Consider the following 19,489-nt stretch of genomic DNA (forward strand, 5'->3'; position numbering starts at 1 on the left):
CTGACACTTTTTTACGTGTCCTCTCAGACAAAAGTCCTGATCACAGTGATTAGCTGGCATTGACCCCCACACCCACACCACTGCTGGCTCTAAATATGGCTTTGTCTTTCTGTGATAAGGATAACATAAACTTAGGCTGAAAGACTTCCTTTCTGACTAATGACACAAAGCTTTTTTTCACATACATTGCTCACTTCATATTCCTGATATTCCTGAAAGGTAAGAAGAGTACTTTTACTCAGTGATAAAACTTTATGATAAAATAACCACATGTATACACAGACACCGAGCTTTTACATGATGTTAAAATAGTAATTTAATAGGACTTAATTCACGTCTAGAATTCAGAAAGCAAAGCTTTAAAACACACTTCCTCTATCAATTCATCCTCTTTGTTGCCATAGTTTGGGTGATTATACATTATTACTTCAGTACAAATTTCATTATAAGGATCTGAATCTCAGTAGAGAATCTGGAAAAAGTTCACCAAAGTATACACGAGGGCTGAATTGAATTATGAAATGGCTTCACTTGATAAAAGATTGCCCAAGTAAACAAACAGAGCAGAGTTCCTGCTCAAACGGAAAGTCATTTTGTCTCTGTGGAATAATATTCATTTGTTCAGTGTTTTACATGTATAAATAAAGTAAATTATAATTAAAGTTTTTCCTGGAATATTTTTCCTTAATACTATACATTGGAGACAATTTAAACTTTAAGAGGATTAAGGTTTATCAATGTTGAGCAGTCTTTTACAGAAGGGAAAAAAAAAGAAAAACATAGAGCTTTACAAAACTAAATTAGTCTCTACTAAAAAAAAAAAAAAAAAAAGCAATGCTCCCTGTCAGAACAATGGTTAACAGATGAACTTTTGGGCAACTGTACATGGTATATGTGTCCCAGACATCTTGTTTCAAGTAGTTTTTACCTTAAAATTATTGAGACATATGGTAAGTATGTTGGCTTTTTAAGTATAACTTGGAGTTAAAAATGTATCTTTGCCAGATGGATAGCACTACTTTTTCAACACAATTTATGAAAACATTCATTTTATAGATATTTATCTTAGGATTTGTGAGGAAAGCAGTCACCCTGTAGTAACAATTTCATACGGTATAAACTGCTTCAATGTATGTCATCAAAGTTTACCTCAGAAAAAATACTCAGAAACCATATACATGGGTGTATACACATGCATACACCCACATATATATGGTCTATGAATTCTTTATACATATATAGATATAGACATAGATATAGATCGTCCTTGGAACTGACACTTCAGTTACAATCACTACTATAATCAGAAACAGACAATTTCAAGTTTTTCCTGTACTCAATTCTTTGAAATGAGACTCATGAAAATCACGACTCATCAATGCTGAATAAATGAAACTTCTCTTTTACAAATTAAGACAATTAGTGTTGTAGTTAGCAGAAGGAAATGAAGACCTCAGAAAAAGACCAACTGGTGCCTCAGAAATGGGACACATCACGTTCCAGGTTCCAGAGTCCAGTCTTGAGCATCATTGTTCCAGAAACGCCATTTTTTCATGATCAGATTCCCAAGGACTGCCTACTGCTAAGCAAACGCATGAGAAATTATAAATTGTGAAGATTATTTGTTCACCACTGTCCCTATGCCTGTCATAATGTCTACACATAGTAGATGTTCTGTTGCTATTACAGGAGTAATGGAAAATAGAGAGAGAGAGAAAAACAGAAAGAAAATGTATTGGTTTCTAACAGGAGACATTCCTATCCTATTCCCTCTGAAATTCCCACATCTACTATTAGAATTTCTGGAAGGCCAAGACTTCCATTTCCAGCCACAATGGAGTAACAAGGACCAGATTAACTCTCTTGCCTGAAACAGCAACAATAAAAAATGAACAAAATACGAAACTATAATTTTCAAGACACAGGACATCAGACAAGAAAGGACAGAGAGACAGGAAACAAAGGAGATAAGCTGTATGGACTGCCCCACCTTTTTGCCTTGGAAGGGTTTCCAGGCCTGGGGCAGGCAGGGGAAACATAGGCAGAGACCAGTGGATTCCTTGGGTTGAGAAGGAGCTGAGATGCTGGGGAGGGCAAGGCAGTTACAGTTCACTGAACCAAGTCCCAGAGAAGAGAGAGTTGCACAGAGCAAGAACTCCTAAGATCTGCAGAGAGATCCCTTAAGTAGTCAGCTGAGAACTGACCAGCACATGAATGTAAGGAAACCAGCAAGGCCTGAGAAAGGGCCAAGGAATTAGAGCACACAGTGCTCTAGCTACACGAGGTTGAGAATAGTACCTGTTTCAACCAGCCAAGCTGGAAGTTTTCAAAATGCACAGCGCACTGAGAGGAGAACTCCAAAGGCGTTTGTTTCCATAGTAATGTAATGACAGAAAGTCAAAAAGGAAAAAAAAATTTTTTTTGCACTGGAAGGGAATAGGTAGTGAGCCCTTTTTGTAAGGTCTGTCATCTCCCAGAATGTCCCAAACCCAGTGAGGACCCCTACAGCAATGTTTCCAAACCGGGGGTCATGAAATCAATTTAGTGAGTCACTAGATGTAGTGGGTCATGGTCAAAAGGTTTGAAATCTGCCCTGTGGGACTCTGGGCTTCCAGGGTCAGGGAAGACAAGAAGACCTCAGCAGCAAGAAAACTCCAAGGCAGGCAATCTCTACCCAAACCACTAACAATCATGGCTCGGCAGTGATTAAGTCTAATAACAAAGTTAAGGGCACCCACAGACCTTGGAGTTAGACTTAAGGGGAATCTCAGTCCTTCCATTCACTAACTACAGGACATATATCTATAAAATGAGAATCAGTCATAGCTGTATTAAACTGTGACCTGCTGATGTTTTATGGATTAAATGCAGGAGCACATGCTAAGACCTTAGCATGTTTCTTGGCCCACAGCAGGCTCTCCTGAGTGATACAAATAACTAAGGCATTTATGGTCCTTTTAGTAGCCAAAGTGAAGACAGAGAATGGAAACTAAAATATTCTGAATGTCTCCTATGTGCCAGGCATGTCAGGAAATCTTACTCAAGTGCTCTTATTTAAGGACTTCTTGAGGGATAGAACGGTCAAGCAACTCACCCACGCTTTCACAACTAGGTAGTAGAGCCAAGACTCAGACCCAGGACTGCTCCCATCAAAATACCAGCAAGGTAATTGTCATTAACAGTGATGATGATGGGCATAAAAGGGAAGAAAAGATAGATTATGTTTAAAGTCTAAAGCTACAGTGCATTTCCTTCCATAGTCAATGGTTTCTGTGCATCTCTGATCAAACAGTGGTGGTCCCCAGTGGTATTGTTGTCACCCCAGAATTCATTTTGAGAGTTATCACCACCCACTGAAATGTTAGACCAAGAGGGCAGGGGTTCACTTTGTTTACTGCTGAATCCCTCGTCCTCTTAGAACATAGGGGGCATCCAATCAAATATTTGTTGAATGAGTGAATGAATGAATCCCATTTTTAGAAAAGTCTACCACCATAGTTAATCTAAAGAAAAGAAGCATGGCACAAAAGTAGTTCATGGGTCTTTAGAAGAATGAAAATCTATTTGGTGATGTAATGACTCTTGGGATGCCCAAAGACTCATTTGCGCTATGTCTACAACACAGAACTGCCTCTTCCTAACAGCAGAGTATTATTTGGCCCCAAAATCTACATTTTTTTTGTCTTGCTTCATTTTACTGGGTTAAAAAGTAATGGAATAGAAGACATGTGTGGTCACAAAATACCCATGTCATTCCTGGGGTCTTGAGAAACAGACTAGCTAGCAGGATTTAAGAGAGTGTGTTATCAGAGCTGCATGTGACTACCTAACAGAGTACCCAGGAGCAAAACACCATGTTCAAGCAGCATTGTTGCCCAAAGTGTGGGAGGGAAAAAAAATGGATTTTAGGTATGTTATTCAAAGTGATTAATGAGATTTGCCTCCCTAGAAATTCATTTTCAGGAAAATTATATTAAACATCTACTGAAGCAACCAACAAAATCTTTAACCTCACCATATTTCAAACGTCTCTTGTCTGCTCAAGCAGAGGACAATGCAGCTTTAAGCAGGGATGGGCTAGATGGCCTCGTTGGGTTCTTTCCTAGTTTATGATGACATCTTCATCATTGCTGAGCATTTGAAAATGTCATGAAACAGTAGAGACACAGCAATAAAAATGAAAGTTAAAGCTGAGAAATGGATGTCTTTTACAAGTCAGTTAGATAATTGGGCATTCACTGGGAAAGCGATTCATAGAAAAAACAGAGGAGACCAAAGATTTCAGGTCTCTATGCCTATAATGTTGAATCACTGCCATAAAAAAAATAGAAGTCTATTGATGTCTGGGGAAACTGGAAATGGTCATGGTAAATGGAAGCTGTATGGTTCATTTACTGCTATAAAGGATTCCATCAGCTCTTCTGTAGGTCATTATAGCTTCATTTGAAAATGTGAATGTTAAAGTAAGAACCAATAGCAACTACCCAAGACCAGATTAAAAACTGTGTTCAATGGTTCATAATTTTTTCTTAAATGCTTGTTAATATAATGATTTACTAAAGAAATCTGAGTCAGTTAAAGGGTTTGTTGACGGAAATTGTTATAAATCTCTGGGTTTGGTTTTGTTTCACAGTTTTTCACCTTTGAGCAGTATAAGAAATTGCTAGGATATGTGTCACTGTCACCAGCATTGGTAAGTGAGAATATTTATTATACTTAAGTGTGTGTGTTATTTCATAGAGCAAAACCTGGAGACAAAAAGCCTTTGAGTCCCCAAGCCCAACTGGTAAAATATGAATTCAGGTTATTCAATGTTCAGCTACTTGTTGAAAGCCATCTTCCTAATAACTCATAATTTGACTATTTAATAGCACCCAGTGATGAATTTATGATAATAATGATGTGTGTAGAAAGGCTCAGATGAGATATGGTCAAGAATGTCAAATAAAGAGTACATTTGTCAAAGACTTTTTTAAAGCCAAAACATGCATGTTTACATACTGCATATATCTATGCAAACATCAACATGCCTAAAATTATTTCCTAGCAGGTTACTTTTCCAGCTTTCACTTAAGATGTAGTAAATATAGACTTCAGGTCACTCTGTGGTCAGAGACGGACTGAAGAGCCTTTATAGTCGGGGAGAATAGTGATCGTGTCAACTATTACATAAAAATCACTTGTTGATTTGAACATTTCCCAGTGCCACTGCTTTCCTTCTGAGTGACTTTGCCACTTTTCACAAAATGAATGAAATTATATTGCTCAAGCAGTTTCTACAAATACGTGCTTGCAATGGGATCTCCAAAGAGAGCAAATGCATTGATTTCTCCCTTCAAATCTTCAAAACAAAACAAAGTAAATTTCCGCACCGGCCCTCCAATTGAAAAATCCCCCTGTTTTCCTGGTGAAATGTACCTCAAAACTCAACCAGAAAGACAATGTTCTGAGCTTCAATTCTTTAATTACATTATTTGTAAAACTACATTTCAGAACATTTCCTCTGCCAAGAAGACTGTCCAAGAAGTATCTGTTATTTTAAAAGTCATGCGTGTCCCTTTTCTAGGAAGGATCTTATTAAGAAAACTAATAGCACAGCTTAGTGTTCCGGCAAAGAAACCTCTTGTCCAGCCTCCTGTCTAAAAGGGTGGCTCTGAGGTGTGGCCTCACATAAAAGAAGTGGTAGCAGGAGCCCTAAGTTATTTTTTTAATTTCTCAGTGTTTTCCCTTACTGTCACTCTTAACTTTGAAAACATCTTGTAAAAGGGAATTAAAAACCTTTCTAGCACAAGAGAGTAAAATATGGTCTCCAGAGGGCCCACTGGATGCTCCTGTGTGGAGCATTTGGTACCATGTGAAAAAATGCAGTTCTTTCAACTCTCTTGGGAATTGAAACAGAAAAGCACTTGACCACTCCAGCTACCATAACCGAATGCATGCAAACTGTATACAGTTTTCCCCTTCTCTTGAACTCATTTATTCCAGTTTTTTTGTTTTGTTTTGTTTCGTTTTATACAGCTAGACACTTAAACAGCCATTAAATGTCCCCTGGTGCTCTCACATGAAAAGCCTAGGAGGCTGGGAACCCGACAGTTACTGCTGGTCTCTGGAACAATCTAAGTAATATGATCTGCTGATAGCTGATCAATCCTTTTGACAAGGGACTGCTGAATGCTTTTTCTGACAGCAAATGTAGCTGAGTTTATAGAACAAAAAGGTGAATTACTTGGAAGATTGCGTGTAGTAATAAAAACCCGAACATCTGGATTTTAGCTTTTTCACTCAGAAAAGTAAGGGACTATTTTTTTTTCCTGCTTTTGACTTCCATGATGGAAGTCCGAGATACATGAATAAAATATTTGGTCTGTTACCCTATACAAATGTCTTTAAAATTGTAATGAAGGTGCATAAAAAGAAGACGTCATTAGTTGCCCTCATCTCTCCTGGAATCTGTATACAATGCCATTCTTCCCGTCCATCTGTATCTGCAACAGTTTGGTTTTTCTGTAGCACTTTACAGCTGATTTTGACCTTCATATAACTTTATTAGGTAGGGAGGTTAGATATTATTGTTTCCATTTTACAGATGAGAAAATTGTAGCTTATAAAAGATTCGGTGACATAGATACAGAGCTGCAGCTAGTACATGTTGTCTTTATGTGAACTATGAAAAGGCACCCCTTTCTTCTGACTGACACCTCTCCAGGGCTCTGGCCCAGCAAGCAGGGTGCAGGCTGGACTTCTGGCTCCACACACACCATTGTGCACAAACTAATGTACATGGCAGCTCTGGTCTAAACCAGCCAGGAAGTGGCAGAACCTAGACCTAAACCCAGACCTCCTGGCTCTGGATGTTTCCTCCTCTGCCAAGGTCATAGAACATTCCTTTCTCCCCTTTCTCTTACTAGTCTCCTACTTTGAATAAATTAGAGACTCCTAATAATAGTTTTCTTCTTTGTCTGTTGTGTTTTATCATTGTGGTTATTTTGATATAGATTTTCTGAACAACTTTAAGTGTTTTACTTAGAGAAAAATTCTAGAAAGTTGTTCTTTCCTACTGCAGAAATTCTTAACAGATAATAATGTTTCAGTTTTTAGTTGAGGCCTTCAAACAATCTAGTCATTTCTGATCTCATTCCTTGGTTTCCAGGTCTAGAGAAATAGTGCAATTGTCAGTTTTTTTAAACTAGGGAAAGGACGAATAAAAAATAATTTTTCATTTGATAATAGTCTAACAGAGTTATTCTAAGAATACAGTTATAAATTTAAATGTGTTCAGCTATACTGTTTGGTTACCTGAAATTTTGCTTTTTATAAACACTTTATTTGTGGTTCTGCTCCTTGAATTTTTTAATCTGCTCAATAAATGTATTTAAGTAGATGCTTAAAAATGAAGCTCTCCTTTTACAAGTCAAACTCTCTTTTAATTGTTACATGTGCAGATGTTTTAGTATTCACCTTAAATCAGTAAAACAACCTTTCTTTTCATTAAAGGAAAAAGTCATTGTTGATGAGGCTTTGACATTTTATTTTGAATTGTTAGGATGTGGTTTGCGGCTTCTGTAATTTCTTCTTTGTGAATTGTCAGCATCTAATCAAGAACTAAGGCTGTTTAGTAATGGTATATGGTGCATTTATGTAAGTTTCTCCATTCTCATCATAACATTCAGTTACGCAGTGTTATGAGTAGGATGCTTTGCCCAGTACATATGATAACTTGCTTTAAAGTATTGATTGATTTAATTTTTCTAGACATTTGCCATTGCTGGACTGGGATCTGGACTAACGGAAGCCATCGTGGTTAACCCTTTTGAGGTAGTAAAAGTTGGCTTGCAAGCCAATCGGAACAAATTTACAGAGGTAATCATTTAATGTTTTCCTATTGTTGAGGGAATGTAAAAACAAATATTTTTAAGTATATATAAAAAAGTATGAACCCGGCTCTTATTCACTTACTAAAGTCATAGAAAATTATTGGTAAGGAAGTAGCATAAGGAAAAGTCAAATTTCCCCCACAAGGAAAATGTTACCAAAAACACACTAAAGTCTGAGGGACAAACACATGTTTACACATTTTTCATTTTACCATTTTAATGTACTCTATAATGACTTATTTGGAAATATTTTCCCTGCATTTGGCAATACTTCTGTTTCACATTATGCCAGTATAGACTACAGCAAAAACCACTGAGGTGATAATATTATTGTGTCTCTTAAAAAATTATGAAGTCATTTAAAAACAATTACCTCAATCCTTTCCCTACTCCACCCATGACCCTCCCCCAAAGATTCTGATAATCTGTCAAGCTTGTCTTTGGGTTAAATCTGAATGAGCATGTTACTAAACCTATATAGATATCACCCCTTGGACAATGATAGGTCTTGACATTTAATCACTGGTACATGATGTTTCGTGAAGACAGCTTCCCTTGGTGTGTGCTGACTTCGCTTCCTTCCAGTTGCCTAATCATTCCTGTTAAACCAAGTCCAACTGTTCTTACTTTATTCTTTTGGGTGCCAAGCACAAGGTAGAGAAAAAAATAAGGGGATTTGTATTCCAGGTCCTTTCTTAGCATTTTCATTTAATTTCACAACTAGGTAGCATGTGGTAAAAATTGGTTTGGAGTATCTGCTGAGCTGAATTTCTCTGTAGAAAAGTTCCCCTGCCTACTACTTAAGCAGCTGCTAGTGGGTGGAGAGCCCCCTCACTCCCACCCCACTTCCTGCCCAAGAACTCCCTGGCAGCTTCTTGAGCAGAGGTGTGGGAAAGAAGGGGGGAGGGCTACTCACCTGTGACTGCCAAGGCCTGAGGAGGACAGGGTTTAGCCCACTACAGCAGATGGTATCTACTCAGCTGAAGTCAATCCTAATTAAGGGAGAGTTTTTTTCCTTTTAAGTTTCCAAAGATTGTCTTAATTGCAGTGATATATAGCATTTCAGGAAAGAGTGAAAACCCCTGTGTTACCCTACTCTTTGTTTCTGTTTGCTTCCTTTCTATTCTTCCTTGACTGATGGAAAAAGACAGTGAGGAACAGGAGGACATGAAAGAAACACCTTTCAAAGGCCCTATCAATGTGGAGCGCTTAAGACAGCCCCCGTGGAACCAGCTTATGGAAAGTCTGACTTGTTTGACAGGGAGAATTACTGGCTAGAAGAAAATTTTGGAGCTCCCCATCCAACTCTTCATTTTACCTGTTGGGAAGCTGGTCTTAGCGCAGCAATGAGTAAGCAAAGGAATAAACAGGACTTCAACTGCATCCTTTATCAAGGCAGCCTGTACCCAGAGGGACACGGTGGGTCAAGCACCAGGGAGAACTCTCAGGAATGAAAATAATGAGTTATCGTGGCAGCTCTGCTCAGGCCTAATGTTCTTTTTTTCTCCTGTACCCTCAGTGAGGTTCTACACTGAGGCAAAGTAAGAGCTGTTAATGTTTTGCATGTGTTAAGGCCTTGCTAGAACATGGCAAACACCTTCCCAGCCCAACCCAGGAATGCTACATGTGCATGTGCTCCCAGCTCATTTACACGAGGGCCGTCTGTGTAAATTGTTGATGTATATGCAGCCATTTTTAACCTGGAAAAGGGAGGGGCACTTGTTTGGGATCATTTCTTTTGCATAATCCACTGAACTGGAGTCACTGTCAGATATTTACTTACACAAAATAAAATCTACTAGGTACATTATAAAATATATGCAATATTACTTCAACTAGTCAGAATTTAGCAAAGCAGGGATCACGTTGGTCACACATGTCAGCAGCTATCTGGATTCAGTAACGGAACTGGGGTGGCACTTTATAGGCAATATTGATCAAATTGAGAGTAGGTACTAGTACACAGTCACCCAACATAAAGTAATAGGACTATACCTATTGCAAAAAGTTATCTGAAAGAGATGATGGAGTGAGAATAGCAAATTTGGATCTAATCATTTAAAAATAACTACCCTTCACTTTCGGCAATGAAGCTACTTCCTGTGTCTTTTGTCTAGGACCCATTAACTCCAAAACCCTTCTCCACTGACTAGCACTTGCTTTTATCCACCAAGTAGATACCCTTTTGTTAATCTGAACCTGTGTTGAATTCATCCAAATACTAGGTGTGCTCATTTCAGCATTTGTAGGGGCAAGAATAATTATTCCTTTCTTCACTCTGGGGTTTTGTAAGTTGTCAAGAAGTATGGGGGGTAGAGGTGGGAAAGAAGAAGAGGAAGAGAAAAAGAAAGAGAGGGAGAAAGAAATTTAATGCCCAATGCATTTGAAAATTATACCTTTTTTAAAGAAAAATGTTTGAATCCAAGTATAAAGGTAATGCATATTTATGTTAGAAAACACCAAAACAGCTATGTATTTCTGTGTATACACGTAAGTGTATAAATATACTAAAGTGATCTAGAGCAATGCTGCCCAATAGAAATGTAATGTGAGCCACATTTTGTAGTAGCTATATTAAAAAAGATAAAAGAAACAGATGAAATTAACTTAGTACTATATTTTATTTAACCCAACATGTAATCACTGTAAAAATTATATGAGACAACTTACACTCTATTTTCATACTTACTCTTAAATCTCATGTATATGCTATACTTACAAGCACACTTGAATTTGAACTACAACATTTCAAGTTCTGAATAGTGAGTAGTGCCATCCTTATAAGAAAATGCAGGTCTAGAGGAAATTATACAAACTTCTCACTGAATACCTCTGGAAAGGAGATTGAAGTGGGAGAGAGAAAGGCAAGAATTTAAGGGAATGTCTTTGTGTAGTTGAATGCTTAACATGAGAACATATTCAGTATTGTGAACATTTACTCTAAAAAGTAAGAGTTGCTCATCATAGAAGATTTAGACAATACAGAATAGTACAAAGAGAAGTAAGTAATCCAAAAGAAATGTTCTAATGGCTCTGCCAGGGTCAAGCCTGCCCTCAAGAACGTTCCCAGCTGATCAGGGTGGGAATGACTTGCTGGCCCATCTTAGGATTTAACCAGGTTCTTTTGTTAGGGAAGAATAGTAGTAATAGCCACAGCAAATGCTGTAATGAGGATTAAAAGAGACATATGTAAAGCTGTCGATACATTCTGGCATGTAGTAATAGTTTAATAAGTGTTAGTGGTTATTATTACAACATGCTTTTTACGTGAATTTAAATGTGATGATATATAACTTCCGGCTAAGATGGAGGCTTAGACGGACGCGCTAGGTCTCCCTCTACAACTAGAGAGGAATACAACTACTTCAGAACAAAGGATAACTAGAAATTCCAGAAAATAAAACTACACGGAAGCCCAACATATGAAGTTATAAACCAGCGGCGCTCTTTGGGCAGGTAAGAGTTAAAGAGGGCAGTGCTGTTTGCGGTCGCACCTGGGACAGCGGCGGGGAGAACAACCCCGGCTGCAGTCGAACCCCCGGCAGCTCGCGACCCCAACGCTGGGGAAAGTAGCCACCACATCGCCTTGAACAGTGAGGCCCAGGGGGGCGGGAGGACGGATCCCGGTCTCCTAGCTGAATAACTGTGTGAATCCATCTTGGACCCCCGCCCCCAAAGAAAGCACCACAGGGCTGCGAAATAGGTCGCGGACAGGCAGGCGCCGGTCGCTGATTTGTGACGCGTACACAGGCACTGCCCCCGACAGCCGGCCCAAGAAAACAAAACGCATCTGTCAAAATGAGGCAGACAACTATAGAAATCCCAGTGGGGCAGCTCACCAGGCAACAGATGAAGAATCTGACAGATGAACAAATAAGAAACCTGTCAGAGGCTCAGTTCAGGGCCATTGTTATCAGGTGGCTTACAGAATTCACAAAAGATTTGGAAAAAGATGAGAAAGAAGCGAAAAACACTCATAACGAAAGGAACAAAACCACATACGAGACAGATGGTGAGGAAATAAAATCCAGAGTTCATTTCAACAAACTGGAATATGGAGAAGGAACAAGCAGTCAACCAATGCAGGGAGAGGAAATGGGAAGCAACGATGAGAGGATCAGAAACCTCTGGGACAGCTATAAAAGGCCCAACATAAGAATCATTGGTTTGCCAGAGAGCGAGGAAGATGAACTAGAACTTGAAAAATTGAGTGAAAATATAATAAAGGAGAACTTCCCAGACTTGGGGAGGGAAATGGACTTGCAGGTCCAGGGGGCACAGAGAGTTCCAAAGAAGCTGGACCCAGGGAGAGCCACTCCAAGACACATTATAATCAAAATGTCGAGGATTAAAGATAAGGAGAGAATCTTAAAAGCAGCAAGAGAGAAGAAAAGAATTATGTACAAAGGGGTCCCAATTAGACTATCAGCTGACTTCTCAAGGGAGACCCTGCAGGCAAGAAGGGACTGGCAAGAAATATTCAAAGTAATGAAAATCCAAAACCTACAACCACGAATACTCTATCCAGCGAAATTGTCATTCAGAATAGAAGGGCAGAGAAAGTGTTTCCAGGACAAAATAAAACTGAAGGAGTTCATTAGATCCAAACCACTGTTATATGAGATGTTAAAGGGACTGGTTTAGAAAAAGGAGGATCAAGACAATGAAATCTAAAATGAAAACTGCATCACAAGAAACAACAGAAGCTAGGGAATTGAAACAAAGGCAAACTAAACAGGCAACGAGACTGGAAAGAGAGCTATGGGTATGGGGAACATGTTGGGGGGAGGTCAACAGGGAGGGGGAATGGGGAGAGGGAGGGAGATGATATAGGAATTAAGGATCATGGTAGGAGGGAATGGAATAGACAGAAAGAGGTTGAGAAGAACTGTATGCACAACTAATGGACATGATCTAAAAGGGGGGGACAACTGGAGGGAGGGGGGCCATCGGGTGGAGGGGAGCAGAGGGAAGGGACATTGGCACAAATGTAATATTATAATCAATAAAACACATTAAAAAAAAACATAAATGTGATGATATATGCAATAGTCTTAACACAGCACCTGATACATGGTAGACACTTAACCAAAGGTGACTATTTCTAGATGCAAGTTGACCTTATAAATCCTTAAGTTTAAGTAGAGACAAATTTATCTGGAGATACTTCCCTGACTAATTAACACTGAGCAGTCACAGCTGACTCCAGTGCTGGTGTGAAAACTGCTTACTGAGCAACGGCCAGTCTGTTCTTTAGGCCAAGCCATTCTCAGCTGCCAGTAAGATCCTTTTTGCCTGAATTCTTTATCAAGGCCTAAGGGCTGGCAGTCTAGTTATAGTGCCTATTGACAAGGTCTTTAAACTCAGATGTAGGTCCACTATCATATATAGAAGCAGAAGTTAGAGATGAAACTAACCATATTTGGAGCCACTTTGGAATGAATTCTAACACCATGAAGATATTTTTCCTCTGGGATAGTTGTATAAAATTGATATATCTTCTTGATCAAGCTTCTTAGTTGCTTCACGTGGAGGTGTGAACTAAGCTCATTTTCAGCCTTTTCAGTCAATTACAGCTCTCAGCTGTGGTAGAACACTAACGGAATGGGCGGAGGCAGAATGATGGCTTGACAACACCTTTAAGAAAAGCATAGAAGTTTACCAGATGTTTATTTTGCAGGCAGATAACTCTTGTTCTGCCAATACTGTGAGTTTCCTAGGTAGCATGTTCCCCCTCCTAGGTATGAACTCCCTGGATGCTACACAGTAATTGTGGATTCTCCTATTTTGTCAGCTGAGGAGGTGAGTCACAAATTGGTCCTTCAAATGTGAAATTATCCAAGAACTTGCTATAGTTGGGAGGGACTGTTCAGTGGAAGAAAGGCTAAGGCAACAGCGGTCAATTACACTTAACATTACACTTACGTCTTAGAGGCAATGGCAGAGTGATGAAGTAGGAGCAAAAGGATTGCCACAGTCCAGTGAGGTCTAGAAGGAGGTTGTGGCATGTAGACAGATGCTCCCTTGTCCCCATGGGGACAGTATGACTGGCAGAGGGCCAGAATGGGGCCCTCTGAAGCATGAGATCCAGGACAGGGGCCCCTCTAGCTGGGCTTCAAGGGCATTACTGACTGAGAGCAGAGGCTGCATCTGTTATGTTCTTGGAGCCCCAAGTGCAGTTCCCATCAGGACTTGCCAGGAATGGCAGGTCTCTGCGGGCTCCAGCTGCCTGTCTTCTCCACTCGTGCTCTAGGGCTGATTCTCTAGCCAGTCAGAAGTATGTTGCCCATAAAATATACCTTCCCACCCAGGTTAGCTATAAACTATTCTGAAAATTTAAAGGAAATTATGGTTAATTTGGTTTCTTATTCTCTCCTATTCTTCCAGCTTCTGTATAAAGTATTTTAACAGGTGTGCTTGTCTCTTCTCCACTTTTTAAATTGCCACCATATCAACCAAAGACTAAGCCCTGCCACACTTCCTCCAATTCCAAAACCAGAATCTTGGCCAGCATTTTAAAATTCACAGCAAATACAGAAAACTGGTCTCAAAAAAAAATAAAGAAAGAAAGAAAAGAAAAGAAAGAGAAAAGAAGAACACTGCTCTCTAATTTAAATATGCTTGACCTTATGTGGCAAGTAGAGTAATCACAACTTTGTCATGCTCTGGTTTGGTTCAGTGGGTGTAAAAACATGTTCAGATAAAATCGGGATAGACCCAAATTTCCTCCTGTCCTTCAAACTAAACCCAAGCGAAGTGTTGTTCTAGTTTGTTGCAGTCTTTTTGGTTAAGGACTAAGCTTGCAGAGGGATTTCCAGTTTTGCCAAAAGTGTGACTTTGAAGTTTGTTGTCCTTATGGGAACTTTGTCCCCTCTTAAATGGATGATCATTGTTTATCTGTACATTTTATAAGAACCGGAAGTCTTGAATCAGCTGTGCAAAGTCAAGCAGTGTTTGGCTGGCACATTCTCTGCTAGCCTGGAAAATGTGAATTTCTCCCCAGGAGCAAAATCTTGTATGAATTGTTTCCCAGTTTTTCTCTCCACTTTGAAATCTACTTCAAAGTTATTATTTGGCTAACGGGTTATGTTTCCCTTCCCTTGAGGTCTATAGGATTGGCCTCCGATGTGTGGATGGGGCACAGGTTTTCCCTCTAGAGTCTGTCATTTTTATCTGCTTTACATATGAACATAATCATTCTCACCCCCAAACATAAAACTAAACTAAACCTTTAGGCAATTGCAAAAGCCTCTCTCACCTCTATTTAGTTTTTATAGATATTCACCCCAAGAAAGGAATAATTAGTCTTCTACATATGTTCTATGATTATAATTTTAAGGATCAATGAGTAGACTGCAAATGCATCATTGATAGTAGAATCTTTAAAGATAGGGATTTTTTAAATCTAGTTTTGGATAATACCACTAAATATAGTTCTAAACACTTGATCCTAGGAGCTTAATAATTAATAGAAAACAATTAGATCTTACATGATCTCACAAAGCTTAGTGATTATTTTATCCACTGGCAATTAACAAATGTTTACACTTAGATGTATTATGTATAGTCAATATAAGATAAATAAAAGGGATGTATTTTGTGATCATCTCTTTCAAGAAGATGAAGTTGAGTTATATAGAGAGTGAGTGTGTGGCTCTGTTTACAGATAGTTTGAGAAGCCAGCTTCAAGGGCATGTCAACATTCATGAATGATGTATTGAGCTAAGTTCAAATTTTTCCTGCATTACTCTGTGAAACACTGCCTGGAAACTGTTCAATATACAAATTATTTCTTTCCAGTCTATGATTCCTGAGGGCAGAAAAGCAAATTATGTATATGAATCCATTCCTATAGTTATCTTTTAACAATAGCTAAAGCATCAGCCAAGTTGCCTCTCTATTATCATTTACAGAAAATAGACTTCAGTCTTCCATTCAGCTCTGCCAGGAACCCTAGATTTTTGCTTTCAGAATTGAGACTTTGAAGTAATGATAATTACTACCATTTACAGAACATCTATTGCATGCCAAATACGGTACAGCATGCCTTACATGTTTTTACATATATTTCATTCTTTTTTAAATTCATGTTATTCTGTATTACAAAAGTAATACTTTTTTTTTTTCACAAATGAGCAATGAAAAAATAATTGATTTCTGCCAGCCTCTCCCTCTAATCCCATTGCTCTGGTAACTACTCACACACCCTTGATATTTCAAATCCTCCCATTGTCTCCAGAAGGTGGCTTTGTGTCTATTTTACAGATCGGAAAAATAAATAAAGCCCAATGAAGTTAATGGCTCTAAGAAACAGCATTAACATAGAGGTCTTTTTCTAGTCAGCCACGCTGCATTCATTGGGATAAAGAAATGTGGTTAGTTAAGAAGCTTAAGAGAAAATCAAAAGTATTTTTGGACCCATGAAAAAGTAACCATGTTTCTGGTTTCCTCTTCACAGTTTTTGCTGTGCTGTGGCCACCTTCTCCCTGCTCTTGAAACTGTACAGGGGCAAGAAACAGGGTTCGCATCTGGTCACTTAGAAGGCCCCCTGCTCCTCTGGACCATTATTTGGCATCAACTTGGTGTTAATGGAGCTTTATGGCTCAGCATGTGGGAGAGTTTGTTTACAGCAAATCATTCTCCACTCACAGATTGTTTTAAAATAGACCTGTTTATCAAATGTAAAACTCTAGATACAATAAAATTATATTTTGGGTGTCTTTTCGTCTATAATCATGCCCTATTCAAATAAACTGCAATGATGAATTAGTGACATATCTAAGCTAAAAGAAATTGCAAGTGTGGGGTTTCTTTAGCCTGATTCCTCTCCTTTCACTTACATTTTATTCTCAAATAAATGAGAGGTTTTCCCTTTCTTTTTTTAAATTTATGAAAATGATTCGAGACTGAATTTGAGTAATGAAAAGCATAAGTGATCGTCTGTCTCCTGAAGAGCAAGGGTATTTTCCTACCTAAGCGTAGCAATCAGGTCTTCTCTCGTTTAACAAAGCAGAGTTTTTCTGAGGGCCCAAGTTTGGACACTCACTCCATTGTATAAAGGTCTCACTCATCCAGTTTGCTTTTCAGCCACTTGATGAAATCCAGTGCAAAACCCTTATTCAATTTGTTCTAAAATGCAGCAAAACTCACCTTGCCATAGGAAGCAAGTAACAGAACAAATGTGGAACGTGCTGTGTTTTGACATGGTGTGCCAAGAAAGAGCACTTCCCTGGCTTTAGGGACTGAGAAATCCTACCACAGACACCCCTCACCTGTACCTACTGGCCATTCTCTGATAACTGTTTACCCAGGGAACAGTGCCTGCCACCTAGTACCTCTGTTTGTGATCTTACATGCTAATCAGGGCCAGCTATGGTCAGTTGCTGGATGGAAGAACTCCAGAAAAAATAGCTCAGGCTGCTATAAGTCATCTCAGTGATTTGTTGGTAATACTGGGCTCCTGGAGAATAAGGAATCAGTGCCCTAGAGCGGTGCCTGGGAGCACTGAATAGGCAAAGGATCCTCTCTTTTCATTAAGTTTCTTAAAGACTTTTAAAACAGAAATTTGATTCCATGTTTTGTAATTATAGAATATTCTCATGGACAGATATAAAATTTATCAGCACATCTCTCCAAGTAAAAATCAAAGCAAAAAAAAATTTAGGTTTCTAGAATATGAGCAAAGTATTGTACTAGACATCTAGCACAGCACATGACACCTAGGTGCCACTAATTTATGTTGAATAAAAGAGGCACGAAAGAACAGGGAGTTCCCAGAATCAGCAGTTGGCAACAGCAGAAATCAAAGTTAAGAATATTTAACTTTGCGATTTCTATAAACCAACATGGAAGGCACATTTCAATCCACTATTCTTCCATGCTTGCAACTCTGGTGCAGTCAAAAAAGGGTACATCTAGGAAAGTTAGAATGTCATTTGGCCCACAGTTGGTAACTAAGTATGAAAATTGGAATGAATCTAAACATTGGCAAGAAACTGAACTGTGGGTCACCTGCTGGGTTGGATAGTATTGGAATCATTTTGCTGATGATGCTTATCAGTCACTATTTGGTTTTGAAATGGAAGCCCAGTAATCAAATAAGTTTAGTAAAATTCCTTGTGTTTACAGAGGTCTAGTCAAAAAGATTCTATATTTTCATATTTAAGCATCCTAGTGGAAGTCATGTTTTGCCTTTCTAATTAAATATTTGCTTACATGTGTATGATACAATGTTGCTGAATGAAGCAAGAAGCACAGTTCTAATTTGTATGGGAATTAGAGTTCAGGTTTTCCTTAATCTCAAGGCCCCAAATTGCCAGAAAAAAAATATTTGTGTCATTATGTATCTGTTTCCTGTGTGAGTTCGATGATCAAACTCTGAAAATCTTACTGCATATGTATAACAAGAATGAATCCACAGAATGTGTGAACAGCACTGGATTAGAAGCAGGATTCTGGTTAAGCCAGTTTACCAGTGTTTTCACTTTAGGAATATTACTTAACAATTCTTGGTTTCTTCACCTGCAAAATGAGGACAATATACCTGCCACCCACCTTACAGGGGTTTTGAGAGAAGCAATCATATATGTTAGGATGGCAGAACCATGCAGGGTATAAAAGTGTAAACTTGGAGTTGGGGAGGGTGCTCAGTTTGCACTTGACACTACCACTCACTCTGTCATCTTTGCCCAGTTACTGAACCTTAGTTTCCTCATCTGTCATGTGGGGATAATAATAATATCTGTCTCATGCACTCATTAAGAGGATTAAATAAGATGATATATATAAAGTACTAAGAATCTATCATAATGGATAATTTTGATGAGCACGTACTGTGTTCCAGGTACCTGGTAACATACATGAATGTGCTCTCTAAGATGTAAACTGTGCGAGGTGGAGGCCAGTTAGCATGTTGTTCCGTTCCCACCTTGGCTCCTGGGTGGCCATGCTTCTACAGTTCATAAACTTATCAAGCAAGAGTTCCTACCTATGCTTCTTACTGAGAGAGGGGGAAGAAGCCAATTTACAGGACCTACTGCTCCAAAGAGGCAAGCCTCTGTGGAAGGAGATCTCTAGCCCAGGGGTTGGATTTGGTTGAGCCTCAGAGGAAGCAGACCTATAATCTGCATTCTGGGTGCATTTATTTTGGACTGTGTCACAAGGGTCCAGGGCTCTGGGACAGGGAAAGAATAGTCAGAAGGAATGCAAAGGAAGAGGCTAGTTATTTATGTCCTTCCTCTACCTTGAATCAGTCTCCACCTTTTGATTGTCATTGCTTTCAACTAAAAAATAATTACCTGTTATTTTATTATTAGAATTACTTTTTATCAGCATAATCGCTGTTGTTATTAACAGCTAGTATTCAGTGAATTCTTACATAGGACAAAGTTCATTGACTTAGTTATCACAAAAATCTGATTAAGAAAATTGTATTATTATCCTATTTCACAGATGAGTAAAGTGAGGATAAATTAGAGGATAAAATAATTGCCCAGGCTAGCAAGTGTTATTGGTAAGACTGAAACCTAGGTCTGTCTAGCTCCAACCCCTTATTTCTAGCTACTATACTACTTTTTGATTTATTTAATGATTTATAACTAGAGTTTAAACTCAGC

The 19,489-nt window shown here is 38.8% G+C and overlaps 1 protein-coding gene across 2 annotated transcripts in view; it reads left to right on the forward strand.

The window, feature by feature from the left end:
• Positions 1–19,489, forward strand: part of SLC25A21 (solute carrier family 25 member 21) — a 476,684-nt gene that overhangs the window by 412,770 nt on the left and 44,425 nt on the right. For both annotated transcript variants that reach the window (XM_090270126.1, XM_090270125.1), the window contains exons 5-6: positions 4,634–4,693; positions 7,753–7,860. In XM_090270126.1, the coding sequence (XP_090126252.1) occupies positions 4,634–4,693; positions 7,753–7,860 (168 nt within the window). The remainder of the gene's footprint in view (positions 1–4,633; positions 4,694–7,752; positions 7,861–19,489) is intronic.

This window comes from Furipterus horrens, unplaced genomic scaffold, assembly GCF_987537825.1.
Source record: "Furipterus horrens unplaced genomic scaffold, mFurHor1.1.pri manual_scaffold_3, whole genome shotgun sequence".
Lineage (NCBI taxonomy): Eukaryota > Metazoa > Chordata > Mammalia > Chiroptera > Furipteridae > Furipterus > Furipterus horrens.